The following is a 19,457-nucleotide window of genomic DNA, read 5'->3' on the forward strand; positions in this document are numbered from 1 at the left end:
GAGGTACAGCTCCTTGCCTTGCCAGAGCATGTCCTGGGGGAAAATCTGGCATCATAAAGACTTCCTGATAAATCTGTGAAATCTGCTCTGCTAAGAGTACTTTCATTCATATGTTAAAGGTTCAAGCAGGAAACCCTAAAACTCTGCTCCTGACAGACTGACTCATACTAAGCCCTCAGATTTCTTTGAAATGTTAGCTACTGTTTGATCCTTGCTGCCCTGTATTCCTGTGTATTACAACCCAATAAAAGCCCCTGGAGGAGGAAGCTCAACGCCTTTTTCCCCTGAGAAACTGGCCACTGGTCACAGCCTTTTTCCTCTGGGAAAATGGCCATTTCTCCTCCCCAAGCAGATCACATCATATCTCAGTCATGATTACTCTCATCTGTGGTGGTCGGGGGACTTGCAAGGAAAGTCACCCCGACAGTTATTATGTTAGACTGACTTCATTGAAAATGATATTTGCACATTAATTTATAACACTTTACATATTCTTGAAATCAATTTTAAGGTTTATATTATGTCATTAAATTGTTTTATTCAGAGAAAAGTAGCCCCTCTAGATGTTAGTTAAATCTCACTTATCCTGCATATAATCCTTTTTATTCTCTAAGGACTGATTTTTTAACAGCCAGAAAAAGGCTCATTATAATCTAGAGTAATGCGATAATTCCTCTAATGTTTTCATATTCTAACTATCCTAAGTTCTGATGCCTATCTTTCTATTTTAGGTGGGCCCTTGAAACTACAAGTGAAATAAGCTAATAAACAATTAATTTTATGTTACATAACAGATACTGAAGTACACAAACACTACACTATGCTTCAAAATGTAGGATAAAAAAAACACTCATATCAATACAATTTCAAGTAAGAAAAATGCAAGCCGTAAAAGGCTTTTGTTTATAGCTCAACAATACTCCTCCAAGACAATGCCATACATACAGGAAGGAGGAATAAGAGGCAGAAGTTGTTGACATATGGGGTGTGCACAGAACTTCTGGTTAATGGAAGTTCCAAGATGGATAAATAAAAAATGATGTGTGAGTTCGTGGAAAAAACTGTAAGGCAAGTCAATTTTTTAATTAAAAAATTATGTAGCATAAACAATGCTAATGAGCCAAAAGTCCCGTGAGATTAGGACTGTATCTGCTTCATTTTAACATTCCACTCACTTTTCATACGTGTGCATCCACACGAAATACCTCAGGCAGAACCTTTTTCGTAAAATAGAATTTTGAGGATTTTCTTTGTCCTTGTTGTTAATAGCTCATGATTTACTACTTTAAAAAATACTTTATTTATTTATTTTTAAAGAGAGGGGAAGGAAGGGGAAAAAGAGGGAGAGAAACATCAATGTGTGGTTGCTCCTTATGTGCCCCCAACTGGGGACCTGGCCCACACCCAGGCATGGGCCCGGACTGGGAATCCAACCAGGCAACCCTTTGATTCACAGGCCTGCGCTCAATCCACTGAGCTACACCAGCCGGGGCTCATCATTTACTACTTAAGTTGTCAATTTGATGACATTAAAAATTAGCAAGTCCCCAAACCCTTAAATGAATCACCGGATAATAAATACCTGGAAGTTCTTCATAAATTTCATCATCAATTGGCTGAGTGCTGGCTGGTGAGCTGCTGGTTGGTAGAGGATGGTCAACATCATCATATAATTCTTCTCTTTCATCCTCCTCCTCAGGAATAATATCAGATCCCATATCTACAAAACACATTTCAGGAAGCAAATTTGTAAAAGACACAAGAGATTTGCAAAACCCTATTTTCTAAATTCAGGCAGCCCTACCAAGTCACGGTATTATTATATGCTGTATCCTTAACCTAAAACATTTTTAAAAATTATTGTTGCATAAATATGTGAATTGCAAAGTTGCCCACTGGAACTTATAGAATACTTTTATACATCTGAGTTCAGTGGTCTATACTGATACCACTTATACTCCCTTCCCTGGTCATTCACACAGAAATTCAGTAAGCTTTTGATATATGAAAATCCAAATCATTCAGTTATTCATCATTTAAAGACTGCAATAACTTGTTCAACTGATTGCTCTTACCTTGTAATACAAATTTCAGCTGTTGTACCCATTCTTCGGCATCTTTGGGAGAAGCTGCTGTGAACTAATAAGAAACCAAACAATAACAAGAAAAATCACCATGGTAGAAATGAAAGGTATGTCGCATTCTTATCATTTCTTTAAAACCATTAGTAATTCTTCTCATGTCTAGTACTACTTTTCTTGCAAGGATGCTTCTTATAATGTACAGTTAATTTTGACAAATTTACGTAATTGAAGCAGAGGATGATGGATTTGAAACTCTGATCAGCAGCTGGCAGCTGTGCAGGAAAAGAAGCTGCTTCTCTTCATCAATGTCAGAGACAGGACTGATGAACAAAATTTGCCCTTGACAATTAGAAGACACCCATGAATTTCTTTAGACTGCTGGGTACAGTTTTCTTAAAAATGTTCTTGTCAGATTCCAACACACTATCTGACAACTTAATTAACTGGCTTTCAACTGCAATCTCAGATATTTAAAACTTATTAAACATACATTCCATATTGATGCTCTCTGATAGCTCTTAAATTGCAGAGCTGATACATGCCTTCTACCTTCATTTTCTCCCACAAACCTAAGCACTGCAATATGCATTAACACTCTGATATTTTTCTTTTGATAATTTTACTCTTTCCACTGTGTAATTCTTTTAAGAAATCACACAGTTCTATTAAAACAGACATAAAATGAAACATGTGAAGTAACTGATAAATCACATACTCTCTTGTTCTCTTTCAAGAAGGTATCACTTGAACTAATCTGAATTTTTAAAAAATGTATTACCTCTTATATAAATGTTCAGTGTATAAAAACCAGTATTTTTTATTATTAACATGCTAGGGAGAGTTGTTTTAACAAAATGTTAATGTCTTTATAAATGAAATCGGAACATTTTATCAACTTAATTTCAAAACAACATAAAAACTCAAACCTGATAGACACGTTTATCAGGAGCGGAGATTTCAAAACAGCAATCCTTCTTTGCATCCTTCCTGAGAGTGCTGTTCATCCTGACGTTGTAGCCATCAATCGCAAATTCGCCTTTCTGCTGCTTGTCTGTTGAAGACAGAATGAAAGTCAGAATTTCACTTATTATTGTACAAATGCCCAGTCAATTATCTTTTATTTATATTTTCTTTGTCAATTCTCTAAAAGAGTAGTTTTTGGCCATATTGTTTTCATAATATGTTTAAGTAATGTTTCTAGATATCACTTTTAATTCTAAAAGTACAGAAATATTTGGGATGGTTGGGTTTTAAAAGGACATACGAGGGAACCAGAAGAGGTCGGCAGACAGTGGTCTTATTCAGGAGGAGGAAGGAAAATAAGACACTTTCATGTAGAAAAAAAATTCAAGACCTGGAACTCAAAACTTGCTAGACAAACCCACTACAAACCTGCGATTCTTTCAGGCTTAGTGAGTCCATGGAAAAACCTAACTAGATGAAAACCCGCGGTGCTGTATTTTCCGCTCTCTCTTCTCATCACCACACTTCCAGACCTACCCCCGCCCAAAAGCCCATAAATGCAACCTGTCTTTTAAATTGGTATGCATTGATCTAAATTTAAGAAGCAAGGCAGAACAAAATAAAATTAATTACTAAAAGATGTGAGGGGAAAACAAAATATTTGGATGGAGAGGAGTGGTAAAGCAACTACAAAAGCATGAATCACCAAAACCAAATCAAAAAAAGGTTTCTTAACAACAAGTCAGTGAACAATTAAACCAGTAAAACACGTGTGAAGTGTCCAAAGAAAAAGGTGAGTTGAGCTTTAGTCAGACAGTAAAGAAATATAAAGCAGGAATACAACAAAGGATTCGATACTCCGAAAAGGAAATATAATTTGCTTTTCTATTCACACAGTTATGCCATTTTGACAGAAAAGTTGTACAACTATAGTTTTATGTCATAGATTAATACACAATATTAAAGTCATATGGACACCTCTCTTTTTTATCAAACTTGGCGGAAATATAGAAATGCTTCCATATCATGGACTAATGGGCTCCCTCAGCTCAATGCACCAAGGAATATTTATCTCCTTTTCTTAAATATACTAATTCAATGCCTGAAATAACATGTACTTTAAAATACATGGAGAAAAGTGGCTCTCCTGCTTCAAAAGGGCTCTACCCACATGGCCACCTACTCTAAGCCCATGCTTTCTCCCTCAGATTCTCAGCAATGTAACAGGAGTGGGGATGGAAATGCATTAGGATTGGGCATTTGTATCTGGAGATATAAAATCGGCACTACAAAGACTGAGTTGGGAAGAGCTGTGAGGAATGGGATATCTTCCCATGCTAGGTTAACTAGGAATAAGACAACCATCAGGGCAGCCAAATTAGGTGATCCCTCCTTAGACTAACAGATCCAATTTAGACAAAAATGTCCGAGTACAGGCTATGGGACGAGCTATCAGATCCTCTGTTAGCGTCTAATAGGAGGATGGAAGTAACCTCTAGTCAGATGGACCAGAGAGAAACCACTAATCCAATACATAAGCATCCCAGATTATAGAGACAAGGATCCTTGTCCAAGGATGAGAGGAAAAGCAAAAAACAAAACAAAGCCGAACAAAAACAAAAACAGAGGTGCTGTAAACATGTAATGTAATGCAAAAATATAACAAAGCGCTCAAGGTTTTGGAGCAAACGACAAGACACAGAAATAAATATTAGGCAACTTGCTTTGTATGCTTTAAAAATGAAAAAATTGATTCTGAAAGAGATGCAAGGTGAAACAATGTAATATAAAATAAAAAAGAAATGACTGAGACTGGTAGAAATTGAAATGGAGCTGCTCGAATAACGGAAAAATACTGTATAAGGAAATAGAAAATGGAGCAGCAAAACAAGTTATATACTAAAATAATAAAAAGTTGAAAATTTTGAAAATTGTTGAAGAATCAGATCTATTTTTCAAAACTCCCTTGGTAGGTGGAGGGGGGAGAGAGTAAGGAGGAAAAGACGCAATAGGGAATAGGATGTATACGGAAGACTGACAGAAAAGTGCCAATAATCAAACATAAAACAGCAGAAAATCTCTTTCTGCCAAAGACAGACCTAAGTCTACAAAACAAAAGGTGCTGTTTAACAAAGTAGAAATAATTTAAAAAAACAAATACTTAGACCTATTCAGCTTGTTGTTGAGAATTAAATGATAAATAATCATATAAATGTCCAAGTGGGGGTAGGAGTATGGTACAAGAGAGGCTGAAGAAAATAAAGGGAGAGTCATAATTCTTTCTCAATAGCTTTTGCAAATCCACAACCATAAAGTAGCCACATTTCCAGTTAGAAGACAGGACGTTCAAGACATGAAATGGACAAGTCTGGCTATAAGACTCTGCTCTTCTCCCTTCATATTAGCATCTCTTGTAGACAGAGAAAAAGAAGAAACTCTAACATTCTATGGCAATCCATAATAATTTACATATAAGTTAGTTCGGCAGTGCCTTCAGGGATAGTTTCAAGGCCACCTGTTGGCCTGAGAAAGATTATTAAAAATAGGAACATGTTAATCACATGGGGAACAAGGTCATGTAAGTTCATCTATCCAGAACTGTAAAAGACTAATAAAACATTCTATTTAAGTGAACTTCCCAAATAGCAGAGCTTATTCTTTTAAGTGCCAAACTCTAAAATGTCAGTAATTATAATGGAAATGTTTCTGAAATATATGCTTTTCCAACTTCTCAAACAATTCTTTTAAACATAACCTAACATGTTCTTCATTAGCTAGTAGTATTAATTAGAGTATTAGTTTTTACATTGTTATAACACATTGATGCCCTCAAGACTTTTTAACGAGTCCGTCCCTCTGTTAAATTTCTCTCAGCTTCTCTTTCACACTTTAACCTTGCCCATATCATGCTGCTCGTACTTAATGTCTGTAGAACTGAAGGCTGCCAGGAGAAACCTAGATAATGAAATCCATTAAATCAGTAACTTAATTTTACACAATTCTAATTCAGTAGGCTCAAGGTAAAAAGCAGTTGGGTCTGATCTCCTATGAAACAAAATGCATAAGGTTAATGATAGCTGTTTCTTTCTCTTTTTTCACTGGCTTTTAGGTTTACAGCTGTGTTCTGGGTTTTTCAAATACCAAAGAGACAACTGACAATTACTGACCTCCTTCTTCTATATGCCAGGAACTTAATGTAGTGTATCTCACATATACCCTGTAATAATTCTAAGAGAGAGAAAGTATTTATTATATTCCTAGAACTGATGAGAAAACACACCTGAAAATAACCAACCTGCTCATGACCACACAATCAGTAAGCTGTAAAAGCCAGGGCCCTAACGTAAGTCTGGTTCCAAAGCCTTGCTTATTCAACATTTCACACTGACTAGAAAGGTGTTTCTCAAGGTACATTTTAAGAATTACCTATGTTAGAATCATCTTGGATGCCTGTTAAAAATACAGAAATGGCAACCACTCTGTACTTGCTATTTAGGAATTCCACAGGTAGGTTCAGGAAACCAAATTTTTAGCAAGCGCCCCAGGTGATTTTAATACACATTTAATATCCGAAGCACAACTGTCCTAGAATACATAATTATGAAGTCTCGGGAGAGAAGATAAAACATTATCTTTCATTTCCTCCTGCAACCTAGGTCCAACTTCCTCAGCTGGCTTCAGGGGCTCCTCTGCACTGGCCTGTCTCTTGCACTGCCACGCGGGGTTCCGCTCTAAATCCTGGTCCTTTCCCACTCTGCAGTTTTTGCTGGGCAACTGCACCTGACTCCAAAGATTAAATTCCTATCAATATGCTTACAACTCATAACTCACATTTTAGTTCAACTTCAGAACTGTACATCCAAATCTTCATCTGCCCACGACACGTGTTTTATCCCTGAAATACCCTATATTATATGAATATAACATGCCCATAGTGGAAGTCATCTGACCCCTGCTTCCCCAACACTTGTGATCCTTTTCTGTCCTCCTCAGTAAAAGGTACCTCCATTAACTGAGCCCCCAGAACCGAAACCTAACATTCTCTGTAGCTCCCTCTCCTTCATCAGTTGTCCCCATGTTCTCTCCCTGTACCCCGCTACCACCTACCAAAAGCCAGTCAGTCCTACTTTTCTTGCTAATGTGCTTACTTTTTTCTCTTTTTTTAGAAAGATTTTATTTCTTTCTTTTTAGAGAAAGGGGAAGGGAGAGAGAAAAAGAGGGAGAGAAATCTAGATGTGTGGGAGAAACACTGATTGGTTGCCTCTTGCATGCCCCCAACCAGGGATCTGGAACACAACCCAGGCAGGTGCCCTGACCGAGAGTCAAACTGGTGACCTTCCGTTTGCAGGACAATGGCCAAGCCACTGAGCCACACCAGTCAGGACTACTTTTTCTCTTCCTTACAGGCTCTCAGAAAATATGCTTAAAACATCTACTACTTTCCCACCATTTAAAAATACAGTACAAATATAGCAAATAAATAATTCCAAATCATGAAGCATCCCTATAAGCAGTGTGCATTTGTGATCTGAAGATCCCCAGAATCCAAATCTCTTTCCTATTTTAGTTTGGGGACTGTTGGGGGGCACAGCCAACTTCCCACCACAGATGCTAGAGGGAGTAGGTTTTCTCTGATCCAATCAGCCAAGCAAATACTCCACTTAGGACCTGAAACTGAACTGAGTAACAAAAGAATCAGAGGAGAGCTCAGAACCCATTCTTGGGGCACTGGAATTCACTGATTCTTGTCAACGCACAAGGGCAACATCACAGGGCCAGCAGTGTGTCTGCCTGGGGCCATGTACGGGCCTGAGTCCTCATCTGCTTTCTGAGCTTGGTTGGTTAGCCTTCCCATCAGTTCTGTCTGAGAGCTGATATTCTGCCGATAAATCTCCCTGTCTATGTCGTCAAACAAAGTTGGCTTCTGTCGTTTATACTGAAAATGCTAACTTGGTACAAATGGCTAGCAAACAGAAAGATATGCAATGTATTCACAAATTTTCAATGTCTGCTCCTTATATTTAAAGACCTTCTTCTTATTGAATAACCTAATATTATTTTATAAGTATTAGTGCTCATTTAATTAGCAGGCAAGAGGAAAATACTCACTTTAATACTAAACCCTTCTAATGAACTTTATTGCACTGGCTAACAAGTTCTTCTAGGCTTTCAGTTAAAGACATATGAACATTTACTTTTGTTTTTATGGTTTAAAGAAACACAGCTGCTAATGCTAATTTAGAAATATACGTCTGCTGTTGAGTTATACTGTGAGGAAATATCAAATTATGACTTTTTAAGTGAAAAATACTATATACTACATATATTTTTATTTAAGAACTCCAGAGATGGCCCTGAATAATAAACACAGGCAACTGTATAAATCTACAGAGAAGTATTTTCGTTAGAATTGAAATTTTTGCTCCCATGATCTGGCAGAGGAAATTTTAGGCATTTTCAAAACTCTTTAAAAATTTAAAATAAATATGAAAATTTTTTGTATACAGCCACACATTTTCAACAGCAGATATGATTAGGATTAAAAAACAAGGTAGATCAGTAGATGAGTAGATAGAAAAGCTGTAGTACATTTACACAATGGAATACTACACAGCTATAAAAAAGAAGGAAATCCTACCTTCTGAGACAGCATGGATGAACCTGGAGATTAGCACTAAGTGATAATAAGCCATTCAGAGAAAGAAAAGTGCCATATGACCTCACTTATATGTGGAATTTAATGAACAAGATAAACTACGAACAAAATAGAAACAGAGGCGTGGACACAGAGAACGGACTGACAGCTGACCGAGGGGAAGAAGGGGACTGGAAAAAAGAAGGTGGAGGGATCAGACAAAGACCACACACGCATGACCCACAGACACAGAGAACAGTGTGGTGACGGCCAGAGGGCAGGGGGCACAGGGACTGGGTGGAGGTGTACAAAGTGGGGCCAAGGGGGACAGCTGTAATAGTGTCAACAATAACAATAACGTTAAAAATAAAACTAACAGATACAATGTTTTTACTATAATTTAAAATAAACATCTGAAAAGTAAAAAAACAAAACAAGGTAGCATGAGGTAGTTGTGAATGGAGAAGAAATAAATTACGGGCATTTTTGTAGAATGGGAATTTAAAGCTCCATGTCTACTTTTTTGACTATATCCATTGCTTTTCTCTGCAACTGAAATTCAGATAACAATTATGATATGGTCCATTAGACAGTCATAACTTATAGCTATTGTTAAGATGAACATTGCACAGAGTACCTTCCTACCCTACAGATATCTCCCTCTTAGAGTCTCCTATGGTAACTGGAAAATAAAGGACACACTTGCTACTTGTGCAACAGGAGAGCGGTTCAAACATCTCAGATACCCTGCAGCTCTTCCAAGGCTCAAGGTGGCAGACGACCTCTCTGAACTCAGTTACTCTCAGCTTCGGAACACATCTTTGCCCTCCGTCTCACCCTCCTCTGACAGCTGTCAACATGATCTTCTCAACATCCAGTCAGATTCTCCTGCGATCTACTTACCTCCAATGCTTACACACATTAACTGTCCCTCAGACAGGAAAGGCCAAACTCGTGACATGGAACAGCTTGCTCCCGCCCCTTCCTGGCTCACAGCCGTCACTCACCTACTGCCCCTGTGCGCCAGCTTCTACATATCATAATGCTTTATGAGTCTTCTGTGCCCACTCCTGCGAGTGAGTGTATTATGCCACTTTATATTAATAAGACCCGACACATAGGTTTTCAAAGAAGGTCTATTGGTATAGATGTTGCTTTATCTATTTATATATACACAGATAGATAAAGCAACATCCATATATCTATATAATAGTTATAGCAGTGCACAGTATTTGATTTACAATACATCTACCTTCAATCTCTACATATCTTCAACCTATATAGGAATGTAGCTGTGTTTTCAATCAAATTGTACCATAGTTTATTGCAAACCAACATGATTTGTCATCATCAGACCCTTCATAAGCCCTATTTGTATCTGAGTAATTCTACATGTTGATGAAATCCTACTAAATAGCAGATACACATTTTAACTTCTCTATACTGTTACAAAATCTCTATAAAGGCAGAAAATAAAGGCCTTTTATTTAACATTTACTGTGATAAACTATTAAGTTAATATTTGTATATTGAAGGTCCCAAAACCTATAAAATTGCAATCACTTGTAAAAAGTAGAACTAAGTATCCCTCTTTCTTAAAAAATAACATAGGTATTATCTTTCTGTACACAAACAAAACTATAATATAAATTTTGAAATATGAGTTCATTGATACATCTTACATACAGTCATGATACAATTATAAAATGCTGATGCCCTGACCCAGGATATGCCTCTATCAAATGAATCAGGAAAAAAAGGCGAGCTTTTGTGGCTATTACTGAAGTTGCTGCTATAAAACAACACAACTTCCAACTGTACAAATACTCTGTTCTTTAACAATATTTTTAAAATATTCAAAAAGAACTATGATGCTGTTTCAGCATCAAAAGCACTTTTTCATTTTCATCCAGGCCGAACAGATAGATCCTATTTTTCTTGTCAATGGTGAGGTTGCAAAGGAAGTGAGAGAGCAGAAGTCAATTTCAATAAAAAAATTTATTTCCTTGCCAACCTAAAAGTTTTATTTAAATTATCTGTATTAAGCCCAATTTTCTAATTACTTTTATCATATATTAAAAACATAAAACACTGAAAAAATGACAACCCTCGTCATGTAATCAATGACTTCTGGTATACATTTAGGATGATGTGGTAGGACCACGCCTGCCTACAGCTGCCACATGCTGGGTGGTGCTAAGATTTTCTCTAATTGGAGAATGGAGGCAGGGAGAGCAAAACCTCTGGAGCAGGAAGAAAAGAGAACACTACAGAGTAACCTCTCCCCTTTCAGAAGTGGGAAGAGATAAGAAAGGTCCATAATGCTGATTCAAGGTCATATGGAGGTTAAAAAGAAAAAGGGAAAAGCAAAACGAAACGCGAGTTTGGAACAGGCTCCCAAGGGAGCCATCACTGGCAGGCGTGTTGGAGGGCTGATGATAACTGAGCCGTGGGAAGAGCATGCTGTGCGGCTGGAGAGGTCCGCCCTGACCCGTAATCGGCCGGCAGCAGTAGCCCTGCGACAGCCTTTCTTGGGCACACTAGTTCAGTACCCCCCTAAATGATCTTGTGGACCAGGTCTCTATCCATCCCTACCCACCCTCCATGATGCCATTACAATCACTTCCTAAAAACTAAATGTGGTCTTTAAGCCCGGTTCTTAATCAGATCCTGGCCCACTCCTTTAGCCTCATGGGCCTCCTCCCCCTCACTTTATTCTGCTCAGCCTTGAGTCAGCTTTGATCTCATCCAAGGCTTTTCGCAAGTCAGAATCTCCACTGTTCCCCTGCCTGGAACACCCATTTTACCTCTCATCACCTGACAAACTCCTCATTATGTAAGGCCCAACGTCCTCTCCACTAGGAAGTATTCCTGAACTCCCCTGGGCAGTTGGCCACCCCTCCTTTGTGATCCAAAGATATTTTATTTAAATCACTTACTATGGCTGTTTGAAATGATCAGTTTATCTACCCAGCCCCAACCTACAATCCTACAACTTTCTCTCTTCTTCTTACTTAAACTGTGAGTACCTCTAAGGCAGGATTATCTTTGGATTCCCAGTGCCTAGTATCTAATAGATATTTAGCAAATAAAAATAAATAAATGAATGAAAGAGTGAATGAACAACTACCTTGAAGGCAGTCTCAGCATCTAGAACCAAACAAGTCTGATGAATGAGATTCAAACAATCAAAGGAAGAGGGAGGAGATGAAAGGATGGATGTAATTTTATGAAGGGATAAAATATGTACTCTCTCTATATATTTATTACTGGAGGGCCCCAAATGGCCATGAATAATAAATACAGATAATATTTATGGGTGCAAAGGTAAGTGCCTTATTTACCCCAGAGGCTGGAACTACTCTTTGTAAGCCATTACTGTCTTGATGGGTCAAAATGGTTTTTGGCATACATAGAATGTTAGAAAATATGAACTATGTATCTGTCAAACAGTAACAAAGTACAGTTTAACCTAGTAAGTGGTATCAACTCCTTCTGTGCCTCTATAATCCATTTATCTAAATCCCACGTAGTTGGAGGATTATAGTTCTCATATATCTAAATAGCTTTCAAAAGTTTAGGTAAATGGTTCACACATAAGGTAAATAGGACTGCACAAATTAGTTATCCAATTTCACAAAAGAAAATAAAAATTTCATGTGACACATAAATTTTCCTGGAAGGAGATACAAAGGAAGGAAATTAAGATCACGACAAGCAAGCAATTAAAAATATCTAAAGGTACATTTTTCCCCACACCCCCAGAAGGAACTGGCCAAGAATTCCAAAGGAAGTGGCCACAGAGAAAAGAACCACTAAACGCAGATATGAAATCTCCATGGAAAGAGGAGGCTTTATAGTAACAGATAGGAAAGAGTTTAAACATCAAGTAAGACTAGAAATGGGAATGTAACTAATTAACATCCCCCAAAAGCTCCTGGAATTTATTAATTGAATATTACTTTGAAATAAATATAAACACTGATAAGGTTTTCGGAAAACTCTTGCCAACCTTTGACCTAACAGTTGGTAAGCCAGTTAGGACTGGGAGTGGAGGAAACAGACATTAGCATTCATTGATTCTTAAAGAAATTAGAAATGAGAAGCCTAACTGAATAAAAGTCACAGGTCTTAAAACCTCTTTCCTCTGGTCTTATAAAACTGAGGATATTTCTTTACACAAAAGTCAGATCTTGATCTCAGCACACAAAGCAGTACAGAATTCTATTTCTATAATAGCAACACATATTAATGACCTATGAAAATTAGAATTGAATTTGGACTCTAAATTTTCAGACAAAATCACCTACTTACCCTTAGCACAAGAAAGAAGGCTACCTGATGATAGTTATTTACAGTTTACACTTCGCTGATACCATTATTACATTTGAACATATTGTAAATTATGACAGAAAACAAACTACCAACTAGCCAAAACGCCGGGTCAACTCCTGGCATCATGCATGTTTTTCAAATCTACCTGAAATACACTCAACATATCTACCCAAGTTTATAAGAAAACCCCCCTAAAATCTTCAAGTAATGTCAAATAAATGTCCAAACAACACTGATAAGTAACAATACTGATAAGAATTCCACAGGAGAGTTTAGATTCCATGATATTAAACTTGTACATCTTTTTTCTCCTTAAGTGTCCTTTATGGATATGAATGTTAGCTCTTCCTATATATCTATATATCTACTTACTCTACAATATTTAACTTATGACCTTTTCCTAGAAAAAAATCAAAACTAAAAAAAATTCAGTATTTTACAATGACTTTTTTGTTGAAATAATGAACTGAAAATTACATGAACTATGACTAAGAGACTTATCAGTTAGCAAATGGAATTAATTATAAAATGTATCTCACTGTTTCTAAGTTAATATAGTGACAATGACAGTTAACAGTATGAACTCTAACCATTCTGCTTAGATTCAAAGCCCAGATCTGCCATTTACCAGCTCTGTGACCGTGAGCAACTTCCTTAACCTCTCTGTTCTCAGTTTTCCAAACAGTAAAATGAGTGGGGCTAAGAATAGTACCTTACCACACAGAACTGTAGTTAGGCAAGAGAATGTAACTGAAGTGCCAGACAGCCAAACTTTCATAGCCCTATGGTCTTAACTCCTCCACAGAGATTCTACGGCTATGGCCTGGGTGATAAATATTTCCTCAGGTGAAAGGCCACACAGGTGAAAGTTATTTTATCTCCTTTCCTAATTCAATAAAACATAATTGTATTAACTTTTAGGGCATTCTGGAATTTGAAGAATTTGTCAAATAGTGAAATAGAATTATACATCAGTCTTAGGCTATAATTTTTGAAGTTCTCAGTTATTCTTTCTCCATCTGTCTTCAGTTTACTCTGTACCAAAAAAGGAGGGTGAAAAATGGCTCCCAAACCCTCATGCAGTAGAAGTTGAGAAAACTGCACACCAATACTACCTTTGTCACTTCCGTAATAGTAGAATACTCCTTTACTGAGAGCACACCACCGTTTTTGCCATTCAAATCCCAGAAAGCTGTGATCTACAATAAAGGGGGAAAGGGTACAGTTTAGCTAACATACATCACATGTGTACACATAACACCAATTCTTCATTGTAAAGGATAAGGTTACTTAATACGATTTCCAAGGTTCCTTTTTAGCTTTAGAATTCTAGGACTAATGAATTTGAATCTTCTTTTCCAAGAGACAGAAACAAAGCTAAAAAGAATAGAGTGAAGCAGAGACGGAGCTGCTACATTTATGGGCTCAGCAGCACCACTAACTTGCCTGACAGGGAGGGTCAAAAAAGCATTTGACTACAGGGCCTGGAGATAAGTGATTCATCTGGGTCTTATTTTCTCATCTGTTACGAAAAGGCAGCGAGGGGAGGAGTTGACCCAGATCTTTTCTGTTATCTCTTTCAGCTTTCAGCTTCAGCTAAGAAAGCTAAGAAAAGCAAATGGAATATAAATAGAAAGGCCTAAAGGGACTCCCGAGAGATATGCAGAATGGTAATGAAGAGACTTTCTGCCCTTCATTTCCCATATATCATAACACCACCTCCGTATTTCATTTCCATTATATATTGGTGTTGAAAGAGTGGGACCACATGGTCAACTCCCTATTATCAAAGCCAGTGGACAGGAATACTGAATGAATAACAGAAAATGGCAGAAAGTATGCCAGGTTCGAGCTGGACCATAGCACACACGGTGTGTGTCAGGTCAGGTAGAGGGTGACCTGCTGCGCAGTGGGGTCAGACAATGGTATGAAGTTCCACACCTGAGGTCACAGTCCTGGCCCCGACAACCTTCCTCTGAAATGCAGGAAACAGCTCCTGAATCATTTACAAATATAACTGAGGTTGATCACTAGAACCCTCACCAAATGTTTCATTCTAAAAATTATTTGGAGCTAAAAATTACTTTTTTTGGTTTGGATAACATCATCCAGATTTTCTTAGAGTCATACAAGTCTTCGATCACCCGAAGAGAGTCCTGGTCCCACAATGCATACTGCAAGCATGTTCTATCTAAGGGTACAACCATTTTTGAATTTTCCATTAAATCTTACAATTTACCTTTCCTGCGTTTTTCCAGGTAGCCAGCCTTTAAAACAAAAGGCAGGTCTTGTGCTGCAATTGGCGGAAACTGGTTTCCTGTGGGAGGTAGAGAAGAGAAAACACTAGTGAGTGACCCATGTTAGAGAAATCAAGTACCAGCTCTCATTTGATGCTGTGTACTTTCATCACCCAAATTAATTAAATCCAAGTTTATTATTAGCTTTGTTTCAGATCCATTCCAAAGGAAAGACTAGTCCTTTTCTTCCTCCTATAAATCTCAAGAGAAAAAAAAGTTCTGTACTCCTACATTTTAATATATTATGCTTCCCCAAATATAGTAAGATTATGATTGATTTGTAAAGGGCAATACTTTTCAATCTACAGACTAAGGGAAAAACTAGGAAACCACTACAAATAAATGAAATCAATCTCTGAATGAGAAGTTGGAGATTTCAAACAAACTATGTAAGCTTCTTTATATTTATGTTGGATTAACTCTTTAAGCATTTTGATACATATTGACTCTTACTTGCATGTCCCTCTTCTTATCAAGTAAAACATAATAAAATGACTTTTCACCCAAAACAAATTCTAAAATTTGTTTCTCAGAGTCTATAACCAATATTCTCTTTCTCATTGTACTCACAGAGAAATTTATTTGTCTGAACTTTTTGCTATTTGTCTAATACCTAGGGTTTATTTAATATACATGTAATTTTTTTAAAATGTGAAAGTTTATTGATAATAATCCCTTTAGATACTTTAGATTTTTTAAATTAAATGTATTGGGGTAACACTGGTGAATAACATTACATAACTTTTAGCCGTACAACTTTATAACACATCATCTATAGATTGCATATTCTATTGTGTGCTCAACACCCAGGTCTAATCTCTTTCCATCATGTACTTGACCCCTCTACCCTCTTCATCCTCCCCCAAACCTGCTAGATTTTAAGTTCTTAAAGGAACCATTCATTTGCATAGCATCAGAAACATATAAATACAATGCTCCTTGATGGTAGAAACTGAAGGTTTGTAACATGACATAAAGAGTGTAACTGCTCTGTAAAGAAACATGAATTCTTACATCGTTTACACCTCATAGCACTACGCCTAAAATAATCAATAGCATGCCACCATTTAAGAAGATTCACGCTGATTCAAAGAATTAGGCTATGAAAATGCAGGTATAATGCTACAGGAAGGCTAATTTAAACCTACCTGGTAACCAACAGAAAAGAGCTGCCAAACATTTGCCAAACACCACAGTTACATTTTCTGACCACGGGAAACCACGCAACACAGCCAATCACCCGACACTCCAACTAATTCTCAACGATGTTATCAGCTCTGTTTCACTAGCAAAATTCACACCCTTGTCCCAAAAAGAAGTTTAGCTCTAAACCTTAACCCTTTGGCACATAGCAGGCATTCAAAAAATGTTAGCTTTTATTAATTGTTATAGTTAAATATTATTATGTGTTAGTGTAACTGTAACTATTCATTTGAATGAATAGATGCCAATGTATACTTAAGACTAATGTTGCTTAGAGAAATTTAACGAGAGGAAAAAAGATTAGGTTACTGAACAAGTTAAGCATTGTAGTTACTTTATTTTGTTATTATTTTTGTTTGTTTCAAACATCCACGTGAGGGATCCACGAACATTGATCGACTGCCTCTCGCACATGCCCCAACTGGGGATCCAACCCACACGCCAGACATATGGCCCAACCGGGAACTGAACCTACAACTCCACCTGGTCTATGGGACAATGCTCCAACCAACTGAGCCATACTGTCCAGGGCAGCGTTATAGTTATTTTTTCCTTTTAGTTGGGTCAAAGTAGTTGATGGAGCGATTACTCTGCTTCCAACTATTACTCCAACTATTAGTAGTTGCAGGGAAGAAAAAGAATTAACCTACATTGTACAGCAGCCTTAGTATTTGTCTGTTTCTACTGCAGACAAATACTACATGGGCTCGCTTAAGTGGCCACAAAATTTCGGTACCCTAAAAAAATAAGCATATACTGACAAAAGACTAGTTTCCTTCTTATAACATGAATATGCATTGCTTATATAATATCCCACTTTTTTAAAGCAGTTCAACACATTAAACACTGAAAATAACACCCTGCTGGAGTAGGCAAGGAATGGGTCTTCTTCCAACTTGTAGTTTGGGGATCTGAAACAAACACAATTGTAAGAAGGTTTCCATACATTGAAATAAGCACTATCAAGTGCCTACTGTATTCCTAGCAACTCAGGAAGGGGAAAGGCAGTAGTGGGATACAAAGTTTCTTCTAGTTAGGTTGGTATTTTATATACAGGGCCACTGTTTTTATAAAATAATTCAAGGGTTCTAGAACATCTTGAAACTTCTTCCTTAAAAATGAACTGCATAGATAATGGATATATAGTCTACCAGCAAGCTAAAGAAATAAAGTGTAGAATCTGAACAATGGAGAAGAGTTCCACTACTTTCAATATTTCATGCATTATAATTTTGTATAAAGGTAGAAAAATGCTTTCTGTTTCATTTCCTATACATTTCCAGATGATGTTCAGTAGCTTGTAAACATTTCTGGCACAAGGGTTCATTGGGTACTTACTTTTAGAAAACAATCTATAAATGAACTTCAGTTCCCAGAGCTATTACTTACTCAGAGCTCATTATAAGTGCAATTTAATTACACTTTACTTCACATTTACACACACAAACTATCATTTTCCCTGTTTCTAGAGACTCTGTAATAGATACAAAGACAGAGTTGCTGGCACTTTTTTATTTTCAATGTATGGTTGCCTCTCCTGTGTACCCTGCTGGGAACTGGCCTGCAACCCCAACATGTGCCCTGAACGGGAATCGAACCACGATTCTTTGGTTCACAGGCCTGTGCTCAATCCACTGAGCTACGCCAGCCAGGGCTGAGTTGCTGACACTTTTTTCTTACTACTCTAAAAAGTTTTAAGTGCAAAAATTCACTCATACCTTTGTATAGTTATAAAACAATTAAAAAAAAAAAACCCTATGTCCTAATGAGGGAGAGAAACCTAAACATAATGAATGTAAATATTAAATGAAATGGTCTCGTGTATAACAAGTACCCAGAATCTTAGTTTTACATCAATACTGAATTCAAGACACATGGTACAGGGTAAAGAGGTCTGTAATAAAATCCCAGTTCTACAAATTTGTGACCTTCAGCAAGTCACTAAGCCTCTCTGTGTATCAGGTTCTTCATCTAAAACATGAAAAAATTAGGTTATATAATCTCTAAGGCCCTCCTAATTCTAGGATTCCATGAAATATATCCATACTAATATTTTTTCTTGTACATTCATGAACAAATGGCCAAGATCCAAGATGGAGTCAATTTTCAAAGATATTAAATGTGGAAACTGCTCACAACACATTTTTTTTTGCATAGCAACTGATAACTTCTGTTAGATCTAGCACAGAATTGTTTTGTCATTTTAAGGGTTTACTAAAAAAATAATAAATATATAAAGGTTTACTTTCTAGCTGGAATCTTGGTCCAGAATATCTATAAAGCAAATAAATACATAAATGAAATATTTTTTATGTTCTACTAATTCTCCCCTCCACATGGAAAATTTGGAATTTCCAATCTTTTTAACCATATTTTTAGTGGCAAAGAGAAAATTAATACTTTCAATGGACATATGAAACAAAAACCTATAAGAAAAAAAATCACGACAGTACAAATTACTAATTATGTTACTTCAGCATAGTCCTTTCACAGAGCTTATTTTCTCACACTATTACTCTCTTCAGAAAGGATTAACCAATGAATATACTGACTAGTACTGGTGATGTCTAATGTTATCATAATACGTCCTTTAAAAATAAAAGGCTCAGAGCATGCTTGGACACCAAGATGGCCAATTTCTAATTAGTAGGACCATAAAATCCCCAGGGGAGTTAGCACTGGAGACAAGGCTGTAAACACGAATACACTGACCCATGTAATGACACTGGGGGCAAAAGCAGAGGCTGCAACTGACACGTTTGCCATCTGTTAGTCTCTCCTCTCTCTGTAAAGTGGCAAGTCACTCTGAAAGCTACCAAGATAAAAATGAATAACTAGTAGGGTAATTCAAGTTTGTCTTTATTAGCTTTACTTCTTGAAATGGAGACTCCTATAGCCTCATGGGAGTTCCAATATGTCTTCAAATAGGACGATCTGAAA

The 19,457-nt window shown here is 37.0% G+C and overlaps 1 protein-coding gene across 1 annotated transcript in view; it reads right to left on the minus strand.

The window, feature by feature from the left end:
- The window catches only part of SKAP2 (src kinase associated phosphoprotein 2), a 173,083-nt gene that overhangs the window by 57,169 nt on the left and 96,457 nt on the right, over positions 1-19,457 (minus strand). The window contains exons 5-9 of the mRNA XM_053663617.1: positions 15,257-15,334; positions 14,133-14,216; positions 3,011-3,135; positions 2,076-2,139; positions 1,583-1,720 (exon numbers count right to left, since the gene is read on the minus strand). Of these exons, the coding sequence (XP_053519592.1) occupies positions 1,583-1,720; positions 2,076-2,139; positions 3,011-3,135; positions 14,133-14,216; positions 15,257-15,334 (489 nt within the window). The remainder of the gene's footprint in view (positions 1-1,582; positions 1,721-2,075; positions 2,140-3,010; positions 3,136-14,132; positions 14,217-15,256; positions 15,335-19,457) is intronic.

The sequence above is a fragment of the Artibeus jamaicensis genome, unplaced genomic scaffold, assembly GCF_021234435.1.
Source record: "Artibeus jamaicensis isolate MK-2021 breed Jamaican fruit bat unplaced genomic scaffold, CSHL_Jam_final contig_3230, whole genome shotgun sequence".
In the NCBI taxonomy this organism is placed as follows: Eukaryota; Metazoa; Chordata; class Mammalia; order Chiroptera; family Phyllostomidae; genus Artibeus; species Artibeus jamaicensis.